The 24,289-nt window shown below is 40.8% G+C and overlaps 1 protein-coding gene across 4 annotated transcripts in view; it reads left to right on the forward strand.

Moving 5' to 3' along the window:
- Positions 1-24,289, forward strand: part of LOC106586826 (PTB domain-containing engulfment adapter protein 1) — a 190,281-nt gene that overhangs the window by 164,802 nt on the left and 1,190 nt on the right. For 3 of the 4 annotated variants that reach the window (XM_014174523.3, XM_082969175.1, XM_082969176.1), the window contains 9 exons: positions 7,176-7,237; positions 9,233-9,304; positions 10,676-10,774; positions 10,914-11,051; positions 11,282-11,398; positions 11,564-11,650; positions 11,798-12,025; positions 13,931-14,072; positions 14,359-14,453. In XM_014174523.3, coding sequence (XP_014029998.1) covers positions 7,176-7,237; positions 9,233-9,304; positions 10,676-10,774; positions 10,914-11,051; positions 11,282-11,398; positions 11,564-11,650; positions 11,798-12,025; positions 13,931-14,072; positions 14,359-14,453 — 1,040 coding nt within the window. The remainder of the gene's footprint in view (positions 1-7,175; positions 7,238-9,232; positions 9,305-10,675; positions 10,775-10,913; positions 11,052-11,281; positions 11,399-11,563; positions 11,651-11,797; positions 12,026-13,930; positions 14,073-14,358; positions 14,454-24,289) is intronic. The other variant, XM_014174530.3, reaches the window with a different exon arrangement.

The raw sequence follows: 24,289 nt of genomic DNA on the forward strand, positions 1-24,289 counted from the left end.
AGGTGTCTGCTTCTCAAACTAGACACTCTAATGTACTTGTCCTCTTGCTCAGTTATGCACCGGGGCCTCCCACTCCTTTCTATTCTGGTTTGAGCCAGTTTGTGCTGTTCTGTGATTTGATTTGGACCCCCCCCCCCCCCCCCCCTTTGTTCAAGTACACATTATTCCATTTCTGTTAGTCACATGTCTGTGGAACTTGCTCAGTTTATGTCTGTTGTTGAACCTTATGTTCATACAAATATTTACACATGTAAAGTTTGCTGAAAATAAATGCAGTTGACAGTGAGAGGACGTTTCATTTTTTGCTGAGTTTGTTACTTAATTATATTCTGGACCTTGCTAGTTCTAATAATTCTATATTTCTTAATTCTTTTATTTTATTTTGGGGGATTTGGGTGTTAGCATTTTGTGTACACGACCAATCACCGTTTTATTTGATTGAGCAATTAGCAGTGGTGCTCTTGTCAGTTTGACCTTTGAGTTGTCCTCTGGAAGTATGAGGAGTAACCTTTTGGGATAGTTGTAAGGCATCACTCTTGTAGCATCAATAAAGGTTGAACATTTCTCGAAAATATGATTCAAAATGGCCTTGATGGGTGCAACATAAAATAGGAAACCATCATCGACTGTTCAGGTGAAATTATTTTACTGTCATCAGTTTCCTCATTACCCTAAAGATGATGACGGTTGGAAATATTAAGTGCTATGGAACACAAGAACGGTCCCCACTCTTAGTCCTATTCACTGGCATTAATGAAGAAAACTCCCCTTGTTGTATTGCATTGTGTCGGAAGAGATTGTTGGAGAAGATCCATTGTATTTTCTTTAACCCTTAATGATTAACCATTTGTATCCGTCCACTCCATTTAATTAAAACAGATATCTGGAGAACGGACATCTAAATACTGCTGGAGGTATTTTAGACTTCAGTCCCCCGGGGCCTACTGATTGATCCAACAAAACTCTGAATTAGACAGATGTGAGATTAATTGGCCATTGTTTTCCTGTAAGGGCCCAGTTCCAGTGATGGCTACTGTCCAGCCTGGCCCATGGGAACATTAGCTGTGTAATTCATTAAAGTGAATGGGTGAGATAATGAGCTCTGACTTGGACTTGGTCTGTCTGGAACTTCTGATGGCTTTACTACTAACTGTGGTTCTAAGTTCACACAAAGCGCTAGCTTTGATGTTCTAGTATTGTTTGATTACTTTCAAATACTTTCAAATATGTTTGAGTGTGTCTGGAGTGTGAAATGGGCGTGGTTTGTACTGTTGGGACTATTACATTGGTGCCACAGTGGGAGGCAAACTCAATAAAGCACAACAAAAATTGTTTTGAAGGAAAACAGATCTGTATTATTGCATCATGTCTTTGTGTTCTGCTTTATTGGCAGTTATAAACTGGGTCTTCGAGCCCTGAATGCTGATTGGCTGACAACTGTGGCATGTCAGACCATATACCACGGGTATAACTGCTCTAATTATGTTGGTAAGCAGTTTATAATAGCAATAAGGTAACTTTGGGGGTTTATGGCATATGGGCAATATACCATGGCTAGGGGCTGTACCCAGGCACTCTGTGTTGTTGTGCTGTGCCTAAGAACAGCCCTTAATTAATTGTGTTATATTGGCCATATAAAACATATACAGTACATAGCTTACATGTATATGTTCAGAACCAGTCTGTCTTTAGTAGTAGTGAAGCACTGAGATGCATCATCCCCCTAAAGTCTCCATTAGGCACCTCTTTCAACATGACAGGTAACCCTAAAGCTGTCACTGAGTCAGACTGCTGAGGAAACGCGTCACACAAACTGACCTTCAGACTCTCAGATGCATCCTCTCACGCCCACGGCACTTTATTTACGGCGTCTAATCTTTTATGCCCCGGTGCCAGTCCATTATTTTAGCGACTTTACAGTCCACCTTTTAACATTTATATAAGGTGGGCATGAGAGGTGGGGCCACCTCTATTAATCAAGATTGGGTGCTGACACACAGAAAAACTGTCTGGGCTACCTGCCTTCACCGCAGTGAGTCCAGGACCTACTCCCATTCATCATAGTTAGAATGTACAGTTCCTTAGCGGGGGGGCTGGGTACAAAGTCTCCCATCAAGAGAGAACCACCAAGAGATTGATCTCACTCATTTACTCTTTGATGTTAAGTACACTGCTCAAAAAAATTAAGGGAACACTAAAATAACACATCCTAGATCTGAATGAATGAAATAATCTTATTAAATACTTTTTTCTTTACATAGTTGAATATGCTGACAACAAAATCACACAAAAAGAATCAATGGAAATCCAATTTATCAACCCATGGAGTCTGGATTTGGAGTCACACGCAAAATTAAAGTGGAAAACCCCACATATCAGGCTGATCTAACTTTGATGTAATGTCCTTAAAACAAGTCAAAATGAGGCTCAGTGGTGTGTGTGGCCTCCACGTGCCTTTATGACCTCCCTACAATGCCTGGGCATGCTCCTGATGAGGTGGCGGATGGTCTCCTGAGGGATCTCCTCCCAGACCTAGACTAAAGCATCCGCCAACTCCTGGACAGTCTGTGGTGCAACGTGGCGTTGGTGGATGGAGCGAGACATAATGTCCCAGATGTGCTCAATTGGATTCAGGTCTGGGGAACGGGCGGTCCATAGCATCAATGCCTTCCTCTTGCAGGAACTGCTGACACACTCCAGCCACATGAGGTCTAGCATTGTCTTGCATTAGGAGGAAACCAGGGCCAACCGCACCAGCATATGGTCTCACAAGGGGTCTGAGGATCTCATCTCGGTACCTAATGGCAGTCAGGCTACCTCTGGCGAGCACATGGAGGGCTGTGCAGCCCCCCAAAGAAATGCCACCCCACACCATGACTGACCCACCGCCAAACCGGTCATGCTGGAGGATGTTGCAGGCAGCAGAACGTTCTCCACGGTGTCTCCAGACTCTGTCACGTCTGTCACATGTGCTCAGTGTGAACCTGCTTTCATCTGTGAAGAGCACAGGGCGCCAGTGGCAAATTTGCCAATCTTGGTGTTCTCTGGCAAATGCCAAATGTCCTGCACGGTGTTGGGCTGCAAGCACAACCCCCACCTATGGACGTCGGGCCCTCATACCACCCTCATGAAGTCTGTTTCTGACCATTTGAGCAGACACATGCACATTTGTGGCCTGCTGGAGGTCATTTTGCAGGGCTCTGGCAGTGCTCCTCCTGCTCCTCCTTGCACAAAGGCGGAGGTAGTGGTCCTGCTGCTGGGTTGTTACCCTCCTACGGCCTCCTCCACGTCTCCTGATGTACTGGCCTGTCTCCTGGTAGCGCCTCCATGCTCTGGACACTACGCTGACAGACACAACAAACCTTCTTGCCACAGCTCGCATTGATGTGCCATCCTGGATGAGCTGCACTACCTGAGCCACTTGTGTGGGTTGTAGACCCCGTCTCATGCTTCCACTAGAGTGAAAGCACCGCCAGCATTCAAAAGTGACCAAAACATCAGCCAGGAAGCATAGGAACTGAGAAGTGGTCTGTGGTCACCACCTGCAGAACCAGTCCTTTATTGGGGGTGTCTTGCTAATTGCCTATAATTTCCACCTGTTTTCTATTCTATTTGCACAACAGCATGTGAAATGTATTGTCAATCAGTGTTGCTTCCTAAGTGGACAGTTTGATTTCACAGAAGTGTGATTGACTTGGAGTTACATTGTGTTGTTTAAGTGTTCCCTTTATTTTTTTGAGCAGTATAGTATGGTGGGGATGGCAGAGCTAGTGCTTAGCAGGGGACAGCTGTGTTGGTCAGGGCTGTTGTGGCTGGTGTGGCTATGGTATAGTGGCTGGTGTGGCTATGGTATAGTGGCTGGTGTGGTATAGGTACTGGTATGGTATAGGTACTGGTATGGCTATGGTTTAAGTACCGGTATAGTTACTTGTATGGCTATGATATAGTTACCAGTATTGCTATGGTATAGTTACTGGTATGGCTATGGTATAGTTACCGGTATAGTTACTGCTCTGGTATTGGTACTGGTATGGCTATGGTATAGTTACGGTATGGCTATGGTATAGTTACTGGTATGGCTATGGTATAGTTACTGGTATGACTATGGTATAGTTACTGGTATGACTATGGTATAGTTACTGGTATGGCTATGGTATAGTTACTGGTATGGCTATGGTATAGTTACTGGTATAGTTACTGGTTTGGCTATGGTATAGGTACTGGTATAGTTACTGGTTTGGCTATGGTATAGGTACTGGTATAGTTACTGGTTTGGCTATGGTATAGGTACTGGTATAGTTACTGGTATGGCTATGGTATAGGTACTGGTATAGTTACTGGTATGGCTATGGTATAGGTACTGGTATAGTTACTGGTATGGCTATGGTATAGGTACTGGTATAGTTACTGGTTTGGCTATGGTATAGGTACTGGTATAGTTACTGGTATGGCTATGGTATAGGTACTGGTATAGTTACTGCTATAGTTACTGGTATAGTTACTGGTTTGGCTATGGTATAGGTACTGGTATAGTTACTGGTATGGCTATGGTATAGGTACTGGTATAGTTACTGGTTTGGCTATGGTATAGGTACTGGTATAGTTACTGGTATGGCTATGGTATAGGTACCGGTATAGTTATTTGTATGGCTATGATATAGGTACTGGTATGGCTATGGTATAGGTACAGGTATAGTTACTGGTTTGGCTATGATATAGGTACTGGTATGGCTATGGTATAGGCAGGGGCGAAAATCTGATATCCACTTTGGAGGGGACAATTACATGAAATTTTCTCAAGAGCAATTCCTGAGGGGGACACCAAAAGTAGTGCTGTAACACATAGCCTACATTGTAATATGGTAAATGTATATTGAGGAACCAAAGAAATAAGGTGTTTGCCGTACTCCTAACTACCGGTACCCAAAACTACACAACTAATCACAACAGCAATACCATTGCCTTTAACAAATCTTAGTTCAGTCACCAGTTTAAGTTGAGAGTGGGGGTATCCATGGCATTTTCCAATTATGTTCCTATTTTACAAGTCAAAAAATTGAGAACCTTTCATAATGTTGCCAAACAAAGACTCAACAAACTTACCTGAGACTCCCTGTCTCTGCCAGTCTGTCCCTGCATATCTGTCCCCAACTCTGCTGTCTGTGTGCCATCTGTTGCCTGCTCTGCCTAATGACATCATTGTGAAATATTTCCATTAGAATTTAATTTCTTTCTTATGAACATTTTATCAACTAGTCTTTGAGATATTAGGCTACTAGGGTTCTTACTATGCGTTTTGGTGTATTGAAAAATACTCTGATGTCCGTCTTTTATTTTTCTGCCATTTTTCTACCTGGCTGGCTGGCTGGCTACACACACAGTGTGTAGGTTATTTACAGTAGGAGATGGGCTTCTATCATCTTCAATCATTCTATTTGGGCTTCGATCTAAAAGGTAGCTAGCAAATGTGAAACGGATTAAAATGATAAGAGTTGACAGCTGTATGAGTTCACCATTTACACAACATATGCTGCAACCTTTTGTAATTTTAATAGTTTGTTTCATATTGGCTGGCTTCCAACAATAGCTGAATTTGCAAAGCTAGCGAGCACCAATTCAGTTTCAGTGGTGTTTGCTATAATCTTTGCTACCCGGGTGAAATAAAGGTGAAATAAAATAAATAAAAGTTCCCTTGCGACAATTTAGCTTTTGCAACGAGACCATTAAATATATTTAAGACAATGGTAGAAGAGAGTGTAGTTCTGTTCAGTTTGGACTTCAGTTTATCGCTAACCTTATCACAGGGACTTTGAAGCACTAACTTACATCATCTGCATGCTGATTCCATCTTTGACGACGCCACATAAATGGAATAGGTACTAGCTAGCTTAATAGTTAATATTTGCGCGCTAGCTCTGCATATTCAGCTAGTGTGTGTGTGCGCGATTGACTGGATGAACCTCACGGCAGTTACGTGCAAACTAAGGAACTGGCAGTGGATCAAACCATTGTGAGGCAAAGGGTCGCAATCTTTTGAAACTTAAAAACGCGCTATTAAGTGTCTATAATCAGCACAATTGCTTTCATTGCGTATTATTAATATTATTTAAATTACATAGTTAGGTTTCAGTGATATATTGGGGGGGACAAATCATATTTTTCCCAGGATGGGGGGGTCGTGTCCCCCCCCCCCCCGGGATTTCCGCCCCTGGGTATAGGTACTGGTATAGTTACTGGTATGGCTATGGTATTGTTATTGTAATTCACATCCCAGGCTTGTTGAGAAAGGTTCTATATTGACCAGGAACTACAGGTTTAGTGTGTTTCAAGGTTATTGTCAGGTGTATTTGTTTTGAGCTTCATTGAGAAGTTGTGGAGAAATGGGGGGCGACATTATTGCACCATACAAGACTATCAGTCCCTGATTGAAGGAAGAGAGTGCATAAGATATTCCATGCATTTTCACTGTCATTGTTCTCGCTTTGGATATCATTACTTCTTTCATGTTTAGTCTTGTACTCAATGTCAAAGAAATAATAAATTGTTAGGAGTCACGAGGCAAGCAGTAACTTACGTCACTGCAAGGCGCCAGCCTTTATGAATTAGAGAAAATCTTCTTAGATTTATGAGCTAGGAGACTGAGCCCCAGTATTGAATAATCATCTTAAATATTTGTATTCTTCGACTGCCTTTACAATATAATTCCAATAATGATAAGTTGGCTGTAGCCGCGTCCTAAGGGTTCAGACACACCTCTGAAGGTAATTTGCGAACCGAGTACTGAACGATCGGCAGATGAACGCTAGATCCACGTTCGGTGTGATGTGTGCGAGCCTTAAGATGTTTAAAGTTACTTTTGTTTGAATGTTTCTTAAATTCCCTTGATTCATTCTTTATATAATGATATAAGAAAATAAAGAACCTTGATTCAGACCCCACCCCTCTTTTTGATTCAGACCCCACCCCTCTCTTTATTCATGTTTTTGTTTAGACTGTTTTGTTTTGACTCCTGGTTGTCTTTTAAAAGACGTTTTACAATTGTAAAGGGACTTTGGGTCCTTGAAAAGCCCAGTTGTTGTTGTTATTATTATTATTGTTGTTATTATTATTGTTATTTAAAATCTGAAAATAATTATCTATTTTTAATGAGAGCCCGCTGTGATATCTCTTTTCAGATAAATCCTGGATGCACACTCCAGATGCGCTGGCAAAGCATTACATACCCTACAATGCCAAGGTAATTACTTTTTTTCCAGCAATCAAGATAATGTTCCCTCACACAGGTCTGGAAGTTAGATATAAAATAGGTTTCACCTTACACTGATGCAAATTGATGTTCAGCATGTTTCACCTTACACTGATGCAGATTGATGTTCAATATGCCACCATACATATAGTACCTATTCACTGGGAATATACATCATTTCAGTGTCTATTTTTGATTTACATTTGGTTGAATTGTCAACTAACTTGAATTCAACGTGAATTCAACAAAAAAATGCACCATGTCATTGGATTTAGTTTCAAAGTTGGATGAAAAAAGACAATTCCATTTAGTTGATTACTTTTTGGAAATCCAATCAGTTTTTCACGTTGATTCTTAACTTGATTCAATATCATCACCGTTAATTGTTTTTGTTGAAATTACGTGGAAACAAAGTTTATTCAACCAGTTTTTGCACTGTGGGTAGGCCTTGAAAAAGTCAAGTTTACTTGGGAATAATTCTGATTGTTTTCTGTTACATACTGGTTTTGACTATGGCTTTGTCCAAAATAAAAAAAAAACACTCAATATGAACCTTTTGAGTTTTAGCTCTGAACAAGGTGTCTGCTTCAGACTGCAGTACAGTCAAAGAGCACAAACACACACAGGCAGCCTAGAAACATTTCCTTACTGACTGCAAACTTAGCAGTAGATTTGGACTGGAAACACAGACCGTTACGAAACAACGGATTTGTTTAGTCTTCTGTCTTTTTTTATGCGGCACACACCTTAAAAGCCAACTCTTGGGAACAAAGTATCCTGTCTCGGGGCTGTTTTCTGCTGTGCTTCACCCAAAGACTACCCTCTTATTTGAGGCAGAGAGCCTGTCAGTGAGCTTCCAGTGCCTCCAGAGATGTCTCATTGAAGTGAAGCAAAAGGCTAAAGTAGAAAGTTCAAACTGCCACATCTGCTGCCGCTGTAGACTGGAACATTACAGGAGAGTGAACATTACATAAGGCAGTGGGTGAGAGTGAGGTGCAGCAGGGAACTGTACCTGTACCAATGAATTCCCCAAGGTGATGGATCTCAGAAGGCATCAGGTCAGGAATGAGTCACTCAATCCCATGTAACGCATCTGTCATTCGCTGCATAACCCAGCTGCGCTCATATGTGTCCTTAAGTGCAGACAGCATTTGTTACAGCAGTGTGAAATGCTTACACCATTTGAAGCTGGGGCCCATCGGTCTTTGCGTTCTATTGGTAGGAGTGTGAAGGGGCTTTTTTGGCATTGTTTGCCCAAATTTATGGCATCGTTTTCGCAGATTTTTGGCATTGTTTTTGCAGATTTTTGGCATTGTTTTTGCAGATTTTTGGCATTGTTTTTGCAGATTTTTGGCATTGTTTGTCCATTGTTCACGCACTGTGTGTTCTGTATTGGAATGAAATGAGGAAGGAAGGAAGTGGGCACACTCATTGACCAGTGTACAGTATGGGCAGAACCACTGATATCCATGGCTTGAATGTTGAAACAACTGTTACATGTTATGTTGATGAATTATGTATCTTAGCAAACATTGCATATTTTTATAGAAGACCCTTGATGTTACTCCATGTCATGTTGAAACAGCATGTTGCCTTTACATGGGAGGCCCTAGCAGAGGAAAATCCAGACTCATAACTTAACCAGGCGAGACGAAAACAAAAGTATGAAAATGTATGGACTCACTACTGTAAATCGCTCTGGATAAGAGCGTCTGCTAAATGACAAATGTAAATGAGCCATATTGGCAGAGAAACTGTTTCCATGGACAGATGAAGCTTTGGTCTGAAGGTCCTTGGCTCCATCTGTTGGAGAAAAAAATGTCCTGCAAACCCTCCCACATAACTCTTTTGTTTCTTTGATACACTACATTGTGAGGGGTTCATAGACACTTTAACAGTTTTATAGTGCATTATGATTGCATCATAAATCTGTATAGCTGTATGCCTAAAGTAAACTGGCACTTTAATTTTTCCTTTTTATTCTAGTTTCTTGGAAACACAGAAGTTGACCAACCGAAAGGCACAGAGATTGTTAAGGAAGCAGTTAGAAAGTTAAAGGTAAGTTAGCGATAGACTTTGTTTCCTTGGAAACCTCAATTAAAGCTGTATTTCAGAACTTTTTCATCTGAGGATGAGTATAAATAGGGTCTCCGAAATTGGACCTGATTGGACAGAAATGTGAATTCCAGGTTGGGCATCTCTACGGCCACCAGCAACGGCTTAGACATGTAGGTTCGTTTTTATTTCCAGATGTTGATCCCCTAAAACTGAAGATTTTATGGTTTACTGTAATTCAGACATATTGAACCATACTGTTTACATTCTAGACAGAATTTCAGGTAAAGTATTAGCAATTAGCTTCCAAGTTATACCCTGTTTTTGAGATCTGAGGGTGTGTGAAAAAGCATGTAGCATACCCAGGAATCTACCCAATTTGTACCCAAGAATTTACTATTGCATGGATATCATAATTATTTACTAGTCAACTAAAAAAATATAGCTGCTTGTAGCTAACCTCATTTTGGTATCTTTAGAAATATGGATTTTCCTTCAGCGAGAGTTCAGCCAGCTGTGCTGACACTGGTCTCCTTTGCTCTGCGTCATGCTGCTCTCTGCATGTTACCGTCTCTGCTGTTATCTTCTGCCAACATTTCCATTGTGTGGCCATTCAAGAGGAAACTTGTTTTCATACCCATCCACTCCTATCTTAACTTTGCTGTAAGGCTGTTCAGTGAATGGGTCACAATATCTGAGTCATCATTGGTCAACGCCAGAGCCTATCAGTACAGCTCTCCCAGTCATGTGCCACATCTCTCCTTTGATCTTATCTTCTTTTTTTCCCTTTTATTTTCTGAACCTTACCTTTTAAAAAAAAAAGGGCAAATTAAGTCATATAATCAAAATCTTCACACAAGATTCAATGGATCTGAAGTGTGGAGTTCAGGTAAGAGCATTGAATACAGTCTTATATTGGGGACTCAGCCTCTTCTTGAATATGTCCAACTCCACACTTGACAGACACTGATTATAGTCTTTCTTTTCTCTTTGTTGTCTCGCCATATGTCCCTGAAAGTGCTCTGGTCTCTTTATATGCAGTATATGTAACCCTAAATTGGTTATAGGATTTTGGGCGATAAGCAAAAATAATTCTATCAGATTCATGCACTCAGAAAATGAGTGTTTATAGTCTGAAAAAATAAGCTCAGCTCGCATAATTAATACTCAACCTTATTCAAATAAGAATTTCACTATGTTGAAAGAATGCCATTTTCTAAATTACTTTGGATACCCTTTTTCGGTAAATAGGGCCCTCAACCGGTTATAATTATTGCGTGATATGACTTTTAATAATAGATTTCCGAATGAGCCAGGGCAAGTCGGATTACCATTACCATTATACTGTTAATGTAATGTTTCTACTCTTTGTAGTTTCAAAGGCATATCAAGAAGTCAGAGGGACAGAAGACACAAAAAGTGGAATTACAAATCTCCATTTACGGAGTAAAGATCTTAGATCCCAAGACAAAGGTAAGTCAACTAAACATGGCATGGATTTGAAATAAATGCTCCAACGTTATTTTTGTATGCGTATTATGGAAGCATTCACATGAAGTGTTATCAAGAAGCTGTTGTTGTCTCAAACTGAAGTGTTTCTTTTTATTTTCAGGATGTCCAGTACAACTGCCAGTTGCATAGGATATCCTTCTGTGCAGATGACAAGACTGATAAAAGGATATTCACCTTCATCTGCAAAGACTCCGAATCAAACAAACACCTCTGCTACGTGTTTGACAGTGAAAAATGTGTAAGAAATACAAAAAAATACAAAAAAAATACAAAAAAAATACACACAGAGTTTACGTTTTGAGTTCATGTTCCACACCATCAGTTGTTTATCCAGCTATATGTGTCATCAACCCCTAGTAAATAATAAAGAACTGACCTTCTAAAATTAAGAATTTGTTCTGGTGACTCAGGACCATTTTATATAGAGTTTTGTAAAAAAAAGTCACGGAGGATGCTGTTGTCTTCCAGGCAGAGGAGGTAACACTCACTATTGGCCAGGCGTTTGACTTGGCCTACAAGAAGTTCCTCGAGTCTGGTGGGAAAGATGTGGAGACACGGAAACAGATAGGAACCTTACAGAAAAGAGTAAGATTCAACTGTTGGACAAGTGTGACTGCTCCTTTATATGGGATAGGGATTGAAGATATCGTACACCTCCATACTAATGATATTGATGTTAACAGGCGATTTCCATATCAGGTGTAGGTAGCTCTAAAACAATTCTAAAACGAGCATCCTTATTTTTCACAGATTCAAGAACTGGAAACGGAAAATTCTGGGCTAAAGAAGCAGCTTTGGGAACTGGAGGAGCAACTGATGATTGCTCCTGTACCACCAGTAAGAACTGCATGGACAGCCCTTCCAGTCTCTAGACTTCCCTAAGTAACCCATATTACCCAGAGTAAGATGTCTGTCATGCTGTGTGTGAACTAACAAGCCACTTTCAGTCTTCCACTAAATCGTCTGCATGTGATCTTTTCACAGCAGCTGCACATAAACTCTACTAACGAGGCCTACATGCTCTCAAGACCCTCCTCGCTCTTCTGGTGTCACAATCTGACGTCCTTCTCGTGTCTCGAGATCTCCTCGGTCACACTCACCCCTATGAGCTCGCCCGAGTCCAACCTCTCGGCAGGCCTACTAACCCCTCCTCCGGCTAAGCCTGCTCTCCTCCCAAAGCCTGCCGACGGGTGCAGCATCCCGCGGCCTCGCGTACCGTACAACTAGCTTTATCTTTCAGCCTTTCTTTCTGGAGTTCTAGTTCAATTTCTTCTAATTAACAATAGTTCATTTTGGCTGATACAGTATCTCACAAAAGTGAGTACACCCCTCACATTTTTGTAAATATTTGAGTATATCTTTTCATGTGACAACACTGAAGAAATGACACTTTGCTACAATGTAAAGTAGTGAGTGTACAGCTTGTATAACAGTGTAAATTTGCTGTCCCCTCAAAATTACTCAACACACAGCCATTAATGTCTAAACCGCTGGCAACAAAAGTGAGTACACCTCTAAGTGAAAATGTCCAAATTGGGCCCAATTAGCCATTTTCCCTCCCCGGTGTCATGTGGCTCGTTAGTGTTACAAGGTCTCAGGTGTGAATGGGGAGCAGGTGTGTTAAATTTGGTGTCATCGCTCTCACACTCCCTCATACTGACTGGTCACTGGAAGTTCAACATGGCACCTCATGGCAAAGAACTCTCTGAGGATCTGAAAAAAAGATGGCCTGGGCTATAAGAAGATTGCCAAGACCCTGAAACTGAGCTGCAGCACGGTGGCCAAGACCATACAGCGGTTTAACAGGACAGGTTCCACTCAAAACAGGCCTCGCCATGGTCGACCAAAGAAGTTGAGTGCACGTGCTCAGCGTCATATCCAGAGGTTGTCTTTGGGAAATAGACGTATGAGTGCTGCCAGCATTGCTGCAGAGGTTGAAGGGGTAGGGGGTCAGCCTGTCAGAGCTCAGACCATACGCCGCACACTGCATCAAATTGGTCTGCATGGCTGTCGTCCCAGAAGGAAGCCTCTTCTAAAGATTATGCTCAAGAAAGCCCGCAAACAGTTTGCTGAAGACAAGCATACTATGGACATGGATTACTGGAACCATGTGCAGTGGTCTGATGAGACCAAGAAACTTATTTGGTTCAGATGGTGTCAAGCGTGTGTGGCGGCAACCAGGTGAGGAGTACAAAGACAAGTGTGTCTTGCCTACAGTCAAGCATGGTGGTGGGAGTGTCATGGTCTGGGGCTGCATGAGTGCTGCTGGCACTGGGGAGCTACAGTTCATTGAGGGAACCATGAATGCCAACATGTACTGTGACATACTGAAGCAGAGCATGATCCCCTCCCTTCGAAGACTGGGCCGCAGGGCAGTATTCCAACATGATAACGACCCCAAACACACCTCCAAGACGACCACTGCCTTGCTAAAAAAGCTGAGGGTAAAGGTGATGGACTGGCCAAGCATGTCTCCAGACCTAAACCCTATTGAGCATCTGTGGGGCATCCTCAAACGTAAGGTGGAGGAGTGCAAGGTCTCTAACATCCACCAGCTCCGTGGTGTCATCATGGAGGAGTGGAAGAGGACTCCAGTGGCAACCTGTGAAGCTCTGGTGAACTCCATGCCCAAGGGGGTTAAGGCAGTGCTGGAAAATAAAGGTGGCCACACAAAATATTGACACTTTGGGCCCAATTTGGATATTTTCACTTAGGGGTGTACTCACTTTTGTTGCCAGCGGTTTAGACATTAATGGCTGTGTGTTGTGTTATTTTGAGGGGACAGCAAATTTACACTGTTATACAAGCTGTACACTCACTACTTTACATTGTAGCAAAGTGTCATTTCTTCAGTGTTACATGAAAAGATGTACTCAAATGTACAAAAATGTGAGGGGTGTACTCACTTTTGTGAGATACTGTATGTATTCTACAGTAGACAATGCAGATACTTATAAAGTATGCTTAATAAGACTTAAGTCTCAATTAGTTGATTTCATCACTCTTTATATTAGGACTACAGTCTGACTTGAAATGCATATTCATAACTCTGACTACAGAATGTAGGTCAGAGTACTACTGCTCATTGGAATGAACCAATAGCTTCTACACTCACAGGCTGGCAGCATCTCCTTCAAACCCCCGATGTCCACAGATGTTTTTGACATGGTTCCCTTCTCTACTGTCACACCCCTGGTGCCAATTCCCGCAAGCAACGGCACACCCCCTCCCCCCACTACAACATCTCCTCCAGACATGAGTGAGTACACTGCTCTGATTACCTTACAGTTCAAGGATGACAGTGAGAGTTAGAATTGAACCACACACAGAGTAAGGAATAAACCATGGGTCGTGGTCATTAGCGATAATTTATTTTAGGTTACACTTTATAATAACTGTCATGAATGTTTATATATATATATATATATATATATATATATATATATATATATATATATATATATTATAATAATAAATAAATGTTACCAATGTAAATTGATTTAAACTCCTACGTTGTGGCATCTCACATATTGTCTGTCTCACAGGTAAAGACCTTTTTGGAGCGGAACCTTTCGATCCGTTCACCTGTGGGCAAGCCGACTTCCCCCCGGATATCCAGTCCAGGCTGGACGAGATGCAGGTGACTGCATGTCTGTGAATGATCTTAAGCCCTGTTTAATGGACTCGTAAGAGAGTAGCGGTTGAACCATCACATTATAAAGTGTTGTCGAGTAGACCTCCACCCTAGTAGGGGGAGTGGGCCCCTACCCTCTAATTTTTATTTTATATAATATTTAACATATCAATATACCAGAAATGTTTACAACTTCAGTTGTTCATAATAGTTGCATTTTGGCTCATAAAGGTTTTGTTTGTTTCCTGACGATGATGCTCAATATTGGCTATGGGCCTAATTTTCTTTGTCTGACATTATGAACATTATTGCAAGATATATTTAGCAAGATGTTGAATCCTCGCTGCATATTACTGCAGTAAGTCAGCTGAAAAGCATTGTCATTCGAATAGCACTGTGTTCAAAATGCACTTCAGTCATCTTGTAATCCACATTAACTGTTATCTTTATGAGATATAGGTATTTTGTAACATCGGCAATTGGATTTTAGGGCTTGAATGGAATATTATATTCTTTATGTTAGCTATTTCAAAGCTATCGTTTTATGGAAACGATCAGTTGTCACTGTAACGGCTGTCGTAGAGAGGGGACCAAAGCGCAGCGTGTTGATTGCTCATGATGAATATTTATTATAACTCAAAACACTAAAGGAAAAATAACAAAGAGAAAAAAACGAAAGTGCATAGTTCTGTCAGGTACATAGACTAAACAGAAGACAACTACCCACAAACACAGGTGCAAAAACCCCTACTTAAGTATGATCTCCAATTAGAGACAACGAGGACCAGCTGCCTCTAATTGGAGATCATCCCAAAAAACATAGAAATAGAAAACTAGATCCTAAACATAGATATACAAATGTATTTAGATATATCTATATCTAAATACAATGTATATTATATTGCTTCTTTTAAAGAGGCAGGTTGGGCTTCTTGCTGCGCATGAATAGATACTTAGATTATAACTGTCATTATTATATTTGATTTCATTGTATGTTGGAGCACAGCGCGCTCAATGTCAGTTTGAACTGCAGTGCTCACCTGTCTTTTACATAAATGCCTGTTGTCAGAGGAATTTAACTGTAAAACTGAGCCATGGGGTTGTTTTTATATTTCAAACACTTTATTTTAATTTAACTTTGGGAACATGCACAGCAAATTTGACATCAGAATTGTAACACCAAGCATGTTAAATTTAACACTTTCTTAGAAATTATGTGGCCCACCAAAATAGTTAAACTAACACTTTTCAAAGTGTTGACAAACTAAAAACCCTAGAGTGTTGGGTCCCTAACACCATGGATGTTCAAATTCAGACATAAATTAACACTTTATTAGAGTTGATGCTGTTCTGACGTCCTCATGCTTCCCAGCCAAAACAGTTCAGTTGAGTTCATGCATATATTATGACAACGTTTTGTGAAGTTCTGTTCGTTTTGGACTGGATGCAAGCCGATGTTCAGAGCCGAAGTCTATACCACTTCGTCGGTGATTTGTCAACAGTAGGGATTCTTCTGTAAAGTCTTTGTTGTCATTCAAGGAGAGATGACTCATTTTCATGCACATTTTTAAATTGAAAAATACTGCACCAAAAATCTTACTTAGATGTAAAATTGTACAACTATTATAAAGAATAATGACATTTCTTGAGTTATCTTTTTGAGGAAGTGTATACTACATACTATTAGTTCATTTTAGCATACTGTGAATGAACGGTATCGTTTCAGTTGAGTGAACTAGAGCGTTGCCTGTCTACCGGAAGTTGATGCTGTTCTATGCAACCTCCTTGCTAGCTTTTTAGCATAACAAATGACTAGCCAAACATTTGATCATTTCGGGTGTGTTCGTAAATTCAATCTGGAGTGCCAGAGTGCACACTGGACACTCTGGCCGAGGAGTAGGGTTGATCCGAGCATTCAAAGGCAGTCAAGCACTCAAGCTAACTGGCTAACGTTGCCTAGCTACTTCCAGATACAAATGAGAGAACACCGCACTCCGACCATTTTACTCCCCCTAGCAGAGCTGGTTATCCAGAGCGTTTGTGACTAACTGTGCTGCTGGCAACAATTTCATTAAAAAAAATTGCTGACGTTTACTGACACCGGCCATATTCAACAGGTGTTGAGCATTTGTAAATGCATTAGTTATTCTGCGTGAGAGGGCTCCGAGATCAGAGTAGATAACCAGAATGTACAATGTCCATTGAAATGCACAATGACTATACCACTTAGCTAAGAATTATGTGAATAATCAAGTCAATAAATGTTGGGTAGTTAGATAGCAGGTAGTTAATGTACTGCCTGGCAAGTTCGATGTCTTAGTAGCCAACTAACGTTATGCTATGCGGTTTGCAAGGATAGCATAGCTAACAAATTGTCAGCCAACAATTATTTTTATTTTATTTCACCTTTATTTAACCAGGTAGGCAAGTTGAGAGCAAGTTCTCATTTACAATTGCGACCTGGCCAAGATAAAGCTAGCAGTTTGACACACAACCACACAGAGTTACACATGGAGTAAAACAAACATACGGTCAATAATATAGTAGAAAAATAAGTCTATATGCAAATGAGGTGAGATAAGGGAGGTAAAGGCAAAAAAGGCCATGGTGGCGAAGTAAATACAATATAGAAAGTAAAACACTGGAATGGTAGATTTGCAGTGGAAGAAAGTGCAAAGTAGAAATAGTGGGGTGCAAAGGAGCTGAATAAATACAGTAGGGGAAGGGGTAGTTGTTTGGGCTAAATTATAGATAGGCTACGTACAGTTGCAGTAATCTGTGAGCTGCTCTGACAGCTGGTGCTTAAAGCTAGTGAGGGAGATAAGTGTTTCCAGTTTTAGAGATTTTTGTATTTCGTTCCAGTCATTGGCAGCAGAGAACTGGAAGGAGAGGCGGCCGAAGGAGGAATTGGCTTTGGGGGTGACCAGGGAGATATACCTGCTGGAGCGCGTGCTACGAGTGGGTGCTGCTATGGTGACCAGTGAGCTGAGATAAGGGGGAACTTTACCTAGCAGGGTCTTGTAGATGACCTGGAGCCAGTGGGTTTGGCGACGAGTATGAAGCGAGGGTCAGCCAACGAGCGCGTACAGGTCGCAGTGGTGGGTAGTATATGGGGCTTTGGTGACAAAACAGATGGCACTGTGATAGACTGCATCCAATTTATTGAGTAGGGTATTGGAGGCTATTTTGTAAATGACATCGCCGAAGTCGATGATTGGTAGGATGGTCAGTTTTACAAGGGTATGTTTGGCAGCATGAGTAAAAGATGCTTTGTTGCGAAATAGGAAGCCAATTCTAGATTTAACTTTGGATTGGAGATGTTTGTGAGTCTGGAAGGAGAGTTTACAGTGTAACCAGACACCTAGGTATTTGTAGTTGTACACATATTTTAAGTCAGAACCGTCCAGAGTAGTGATGCCGGACGGGTGGGCAGGTGCAGGCGGCGATCGGTTGAAGAGCATGCATTTAGTTTTACTTGTATTTAAGAGCAGTTGGAGGCCACGGAAGGAGAGTTGTATGGCATTGAAGCTTGTCTGGAGGTTTATAACACAGTGTCCAAAGAGGGGCCAGAAGTATACAGAATGGTGTTGTATGCGTAGAGGTGGATCAGAGACTCACCAGCAGCAAGTGCGACATCATTGATGTATACAGAGAAGAGTCGGCCCAAGAATTGAACCCTGTGGCACCCCCATAGAGACTGCCAGAGGCCCGGACAACAGGCCCTCCGATTTGACACACTGAACTCTATCAGAGAAGTAGTTGGTGAACCAGGCGAGGCAATCATTTGAGAAACCAAGGCTATTGAGTCTGCCGATGAGGATGTGGTGATTTGACAGAGTCAAAAGCCTTGGCAGGTCAATGAATACGGCTGCACAGTATTATTTGTTATCAACAATGTGTAACGTCGCTTATTTAGTAAGACATTGCTGTATTGCATTGCTCAACGGTTTCTTAACATTTCATTAGTTTTAGCAATGAATTTGTGTCCGCACTTGATGGACTTCGGCTGCATATTTTCCGCCATTTTCTTCAAATCTGTAAACGTTGTGAAGCCACTGCCATTTTCTGAAGAATTGCATTATAGGCCCTAAAATCACAGAAATAGTGTCCACTGCATGTTTACTTCATATTTTGGAGAATTTGGTATGACATCTGGGAACTTTTGGCATACAAACTATATCCATACTATTGATACTATATACTCAATTCACGTCACAAATAGTACGGTTATTCGGAACACAGTTCAGGTTCAATGTTAGCTAGCTAACATTAGGCAATAACTAGCAAAGCAAAGGGCTCTGAGATACGAATAATATTACTACAGACAGTACACGTAACGTTAGCGAGCTGACCTAACAGCAGCAGTCAAGCACCCAAACTAACTGGCTAGCTTGCTAGGCACTTCCTGACACAAATGAGAGAACAGCTCACTGACCATTTTACTCGCCCTATTGAATTGAATACATAGTGGAGTCTTTTAAGACATGTAGCTAGCTAGCTAAACAATGAACCATAATCCCAACTCATGTCATTACTAACCAGCATGAATCTGCAGATGGCTAACCAACCAGGTTCAATGTTAGCTAGCTGAAATTAGGCTATTACTAGCAAAGCAAATGGCTCGGAGATGCACATAATATTACTACACAGATCATACATGTAACGTTAGCTAGCAAGCCAGCCAGTTAACATTAGCTAGCTAACAGTAAACTTTAACTTGAAATGAAAACAACTTTCTGTCAAAATTAGAAACGTGAATATCTGAAAATGTAGCTAGCTAGACTATCTTACCCGTAAACACAGAATGGATGCTTCTCCCTGTTATGGACGTGATTACTTAGTTTGAAGATGTAATTCAGATACAGGTGTTTTCTTCATCTCCTTAGTTATCATACTCTAATTCAACTGATTTCAAAACTCGGTCCTCCAGAAAGTGGAGAGCAACACTTATATATATATATATATATATATATATATATATATATATATTAGAACTGCGTAAGTGTTGCTCTCCACTGTCTGGAGGACCGAGTTTTATTACACACACAGTGGGGGGGGGGGGGAAGAAGTATTTGATCCCCTGCTGATTTTGTACGTTTGCCCACTGATAAAGAGAGGATCAGTCTATAATTTTAATGGTAGGTTTATGTGAACAGTGAGAGACAGAATAACAACAAAAATATCCAGAAAAACTGTAAAAAATGATATAAATTGATTTGCATTTTAATGAGGAAATAAGTATTTGAACCCCCTCTCAATCAGAAAGATTACTGGCTCCCAGGTGTCTTTTTATACAGGTAACGAGCTTAGATTAGGAGCACACTCTTAAAGGGAGTGCTCCAAATCTCAGTTTGTTACCTGTATAAAAGACACCTGTCCACAGAAGCAATCAATCAGATTCCAAACTCTCCACCATGGCCAAGACCAAAGAGCTCTCCAAAGATGTTAGGGACAAGATTGTAGACCTACACAAGGCTGGAATGGGCTACAAGACCATCGCCAAGCAGCTTGGTGAGAAGGTGACAACATTTGGTGCGATTATTCGCAAATGGAAGAAACACAAAAGAACTGTCAATCTCCCTCGGCCTGGGGCTCCATGCAAGATATCACCTCGTGTGGTTGCAATGATCATGAGAACAGTGAGGAATCAGCCCAGAACTACACGGGAGGATCTTGTCAATGATCTCAAGGCAGCTGGGACCATAGTCACCAAGAAAACAATTGGTAACACACTATGCCGTGAAGGACTGAAATCCTGCAGCGCCCGCAAGGTCCCCCTGCTCAAGAATACATATACATGCCCGTCTGAAGTTTGCCAATGAACATCTGAATGATTCAAAGGACAACTGGGTGAAAGTGTTGTGGTCAGATGAGACCAAAATGGAGCACTTTGGCATCAACTCAACTCGCTGTGTTTGGAGGAGGAGGAATGCTGCCTATGACCCCAAGAACACCATCTCCACCGTGAAACATGGAGGTGGAAACATTATGCTTTGGGGGTGTTTTTCTGCTAAGGGGACAGGACAACTTCACCGCATCAAAGGCACGATGGACGGGGCCATGTACCGTCAAATCTTGGGTGAGAACATCTTTCCCTCAGCCAGGGCATTGAAAATGGGTCGTGGATGGTTATTCCAGCATGACAATGACCCAAAACCCACGGCCAAGGCAACAAAGGAGTGGCTCAAGAAGAAGCACATTAAGGTCCTGTAGTGGCCTAGGCAGTCTCCAGCTCCCTCCACAGATTTTCTATGGGATTAATTTCTGAAGGTTTAAATTGCCAAACGTCAGCCTCAAAACCTTGATGACTTGGAGAAGATCTGCAAAGAGGAGTGGGACAAAATCCCTCCTGAGATGTGTGCAAACCTGGTGGCCAACTACAACAAACGTCTGACCTCTGTGATTTCCAACAAGGGTTTTGCCACCAAGTACTAAGTCATTTACATTTTAGTCATTTAGCAGATGCTCTTATCCAGAGCGACTTACAGTAGTGAATGCATACATTTCATACAATTTCATACATTATTTTTCTCTGTGCTGGTCCCCCGTGGGAATCGAACCCACAACCCTGGCGTTGCAAACACCATGCTCTACCAACTGAGCTACAGGGAAGGCTAGTCATGTTTTGCAGAGGGGTCAAATACTTATTTCCCTCATTAAAATGCAAATCATTTTATAACATTTTTGACATGCGTTTTTCTGGATTTTTTGTTGTTGTTCTGTCTCTCACTGTTCAAATAAACCTACCATTAAAATTATAGACTGATCATTTCTTTGTAAGTGGGCAAACGTACAAAATCAGCAGGGGATCAAATACTTTTTCCCCCCCACTGTGTATGTGTGTGTGTATTTTTTTTATTTTTTTTATTTTTTTTTAAAGCCACCTTAGTCAGGATTACCTACACATACTGACCAGCTCAAATGGACATATGCAGGCTACATGGAAGACCAAACCGAGCTCATCTCTCGGCATTTCCAGCCCGTTCATTATCTCGGCCAATCATGACTAGCGGGAAGGTTGCTATGTGACTAGGCTCGTAATTGAACTATTTTATTTGTATTTACAGATGGCATACACATTTGTTATTAAGGCACATGAAAGTTCACATGTTCCAAAAGCACTCCTGTGAAGTAGTGACACGCGATATACGCCTAGTTTCCTGAAACGAGTCACAACTTAATTTTGCTCAAAGGGATATTCATTGTTTTTTTTAGTTGTTTTTTTACCCTTCTACTAATAGGTGCTCTTCTTTGCAAGGCATTGGACAACCTCCCTGGTCTTTGGTTGAATCTGTGTTTGAAATTCACTGCTCGTTTGAGGGACTTGACAGATAACTATATGCCTTGGGGTGCAGAGATGAGGTAGTCATAAAAAAATCATTTTAAGCACTATTATTGCACAGAGTGAGTCCATGCAACTTATTATGTGACTTGTTAAGCACATTTGTACTCCTGAACTTATTTAGGCTTGCCATAACAAAGGGGTTGAATACTTATTGACTCAAGACATTTCAGCTTTTCATTTGTAATTCATTTGTGTGTGTGTGTGTGTATTGATTATATATATATATATATATATATATATATATATATATATCAATGTGCACGCAGAAACATTGTTATTAAAACAAGCAATTCAAAAAATCAACCAGCAAAAACGCATTCTGGGAAGAATGATAATGAGGGCCCACCCTGTCTTTTTCACTTCGAGAGAGTTAATGAAAATTAAGTCAACACGGTCGAGTAACAACACATTTATTCACCAATCCCACTGGTGTTAACCCCACTAGAATCAAAACTCGGACATAACTATTTTTACCTTAACACTGACATTTCAACACATGCAAATTTGCTGTGGCATCCAGCTGCAAATTGCTATCTACAAACGTTTACATAATCCCCCTCTCTGTCCGTACATGATTTAAGGGCTCGATTCAATCCGCAGTGCGGAAAATCTGCTTTGTAGTGAGGTTGAAATGTAAAGGTAATTTCCGATTGAACCGACATATGCAGTGTTTACCGTGAATACAGTCTCCGCAAACGTGGAAGCCTTGCCTTAAAATATTAATCACACTACAATGCTGATCTTCTGCGCTACTGATTGAATGGAGCCCTAACAATTTTTGATATATATATATATTTTTTTTTGCCACCTGCTGGTTACTGGCCCAATGCTCTAACCACTAGGCTACCTCTATGCTGAAGTAGTACCTGTAGTATACTATTAATATACTACTCAGTGCAATGTCTCTTCTTTCCTCTCCTTCCTGCCTTTTAATTCTGTCTTAACTATCTATTTCCATCTCTCTTTTCCCCCTTTTGCTGCAGCGTCAGAGATGGTTTGTACCGTTACACTACTTTGACCCTTGTAGTTGTCGTGACTGTGTCATCGTGAATGGATTTGCATGTATTCAGTTTGACTCTGTTGTAACTAGTCTGCATACAGTACATCAGTAAAACCAAGCATTTTGAAATGACACACTTTCATAATGCTGTACACGTGTTTTTCATTGAGTTGAAGTTACATTTTCCAGTTAACAATGTGATTTAGAAAATAATATATTTATTAACCTTGTTGACTATGGAAGCTTTACTTTTCTCAGTCAGTCTCTTTTGATTTGATCATTCACAGCAACAATATTGGAAAATTATATGAATAAATAACTAAGGCTGTCAAAGGATCAAAAAATGTAATCGAGTTAATCGCAGGATTTGTTGTGATTAATCGCAAATTCAGAATTTGCTCAAACTGAGCTGTTATTTAAGATTATTTTTTATACAAAAACCATTAAAAGAATATTGACGTCTTAATTTTGTCTAAGCAAAATCTGGTAAAGTGATAAAGCACACTTTCTTTAACCTCAATGTCAACTGGTTTTGACATCACATTGTTGTTTTTAGCTCTATAAATGATGTATTTTGGATGTTTTCAGTGAATTTTCAACGCTTTCAGACAATAAGAAGGGATATTACCCAAAATTTACATCAGTTGACTGATTTAACTCTGATAGCCCTATGAATAACACATCTGCTCTAATACTGTGTTTGTGTTTGTGTGTGTGTACCTGGCTGTCAACAGTTTTTTATCTTTTGTTTTGTAACTGAAAATGTGTTATTGCTTGTCAATCCCCTTCATCATATTTGTATTACTTGTTTCTGGAACATTCTATCGTCACATGGTGTCAGATGTATTAAAAGTCCTGTAGTTATTATTTGCTACAGCCATAGGTCAGACAGATGCTGATGTGGTTTATGGTGTAGACTGTATATGAGGGTTTTACACTTCTTTGAAGGGATTTGGTTCAAAGCTTCCTCAGATCTTGTTATTTCTCTGAGAAGTGCTAAGGCATTCTAGATTTCATATCCCCTAACCATTACTTTGTGGACTTGGATGCCTGCTGTTTTGGACCAAGCAATAATAACAACTTGGGGCCAGTATGAATATATTTTACGGTGTTTTGGTTACAGCTCACCATGGCTGTCTACACTTAGCAGAAGTCGCATGTAAGTGCTATCAGAATACGAAGATCGCATTGAAAAGACTGACTGCATTGTGTGCTGATTTCTCCTCAGTCCTGACGCAGTCAGGCTATCGAAAGATCATCAGCACTCTGCCCACAAGTATTAAATCAAACTTTTTGTCATATGCGCCGAATACAACAAGTGTAGACCTTACCGTGAAATGCTTACTTACAAGCCTTTAACCAACAGTGCAGTTCACCAAGTATCCAGAAAACTTGTGTTTTGGGAGCGAAAGGCACCTTTTTTCATTAAACATTGGAGGAAATGCGTTCCTAGTGTATGAGGAACGTGTTTGCTGGCTTCATAAATCCTAGCTAGCT

This window comes from Salmo salar, chromosome 25, assembly GCF_965601325.2.
Source record: "Salmo salar chromosome 25, fSalSal1, whole genome shotgun sequence".
Classification (NCBI taxonomy): domain Eukaryota; kingdom Metazoa; phylum Chordata; class Actinopteri; order Salmoniformes; family Salmonidae; genus Salmo; species Salmo salar.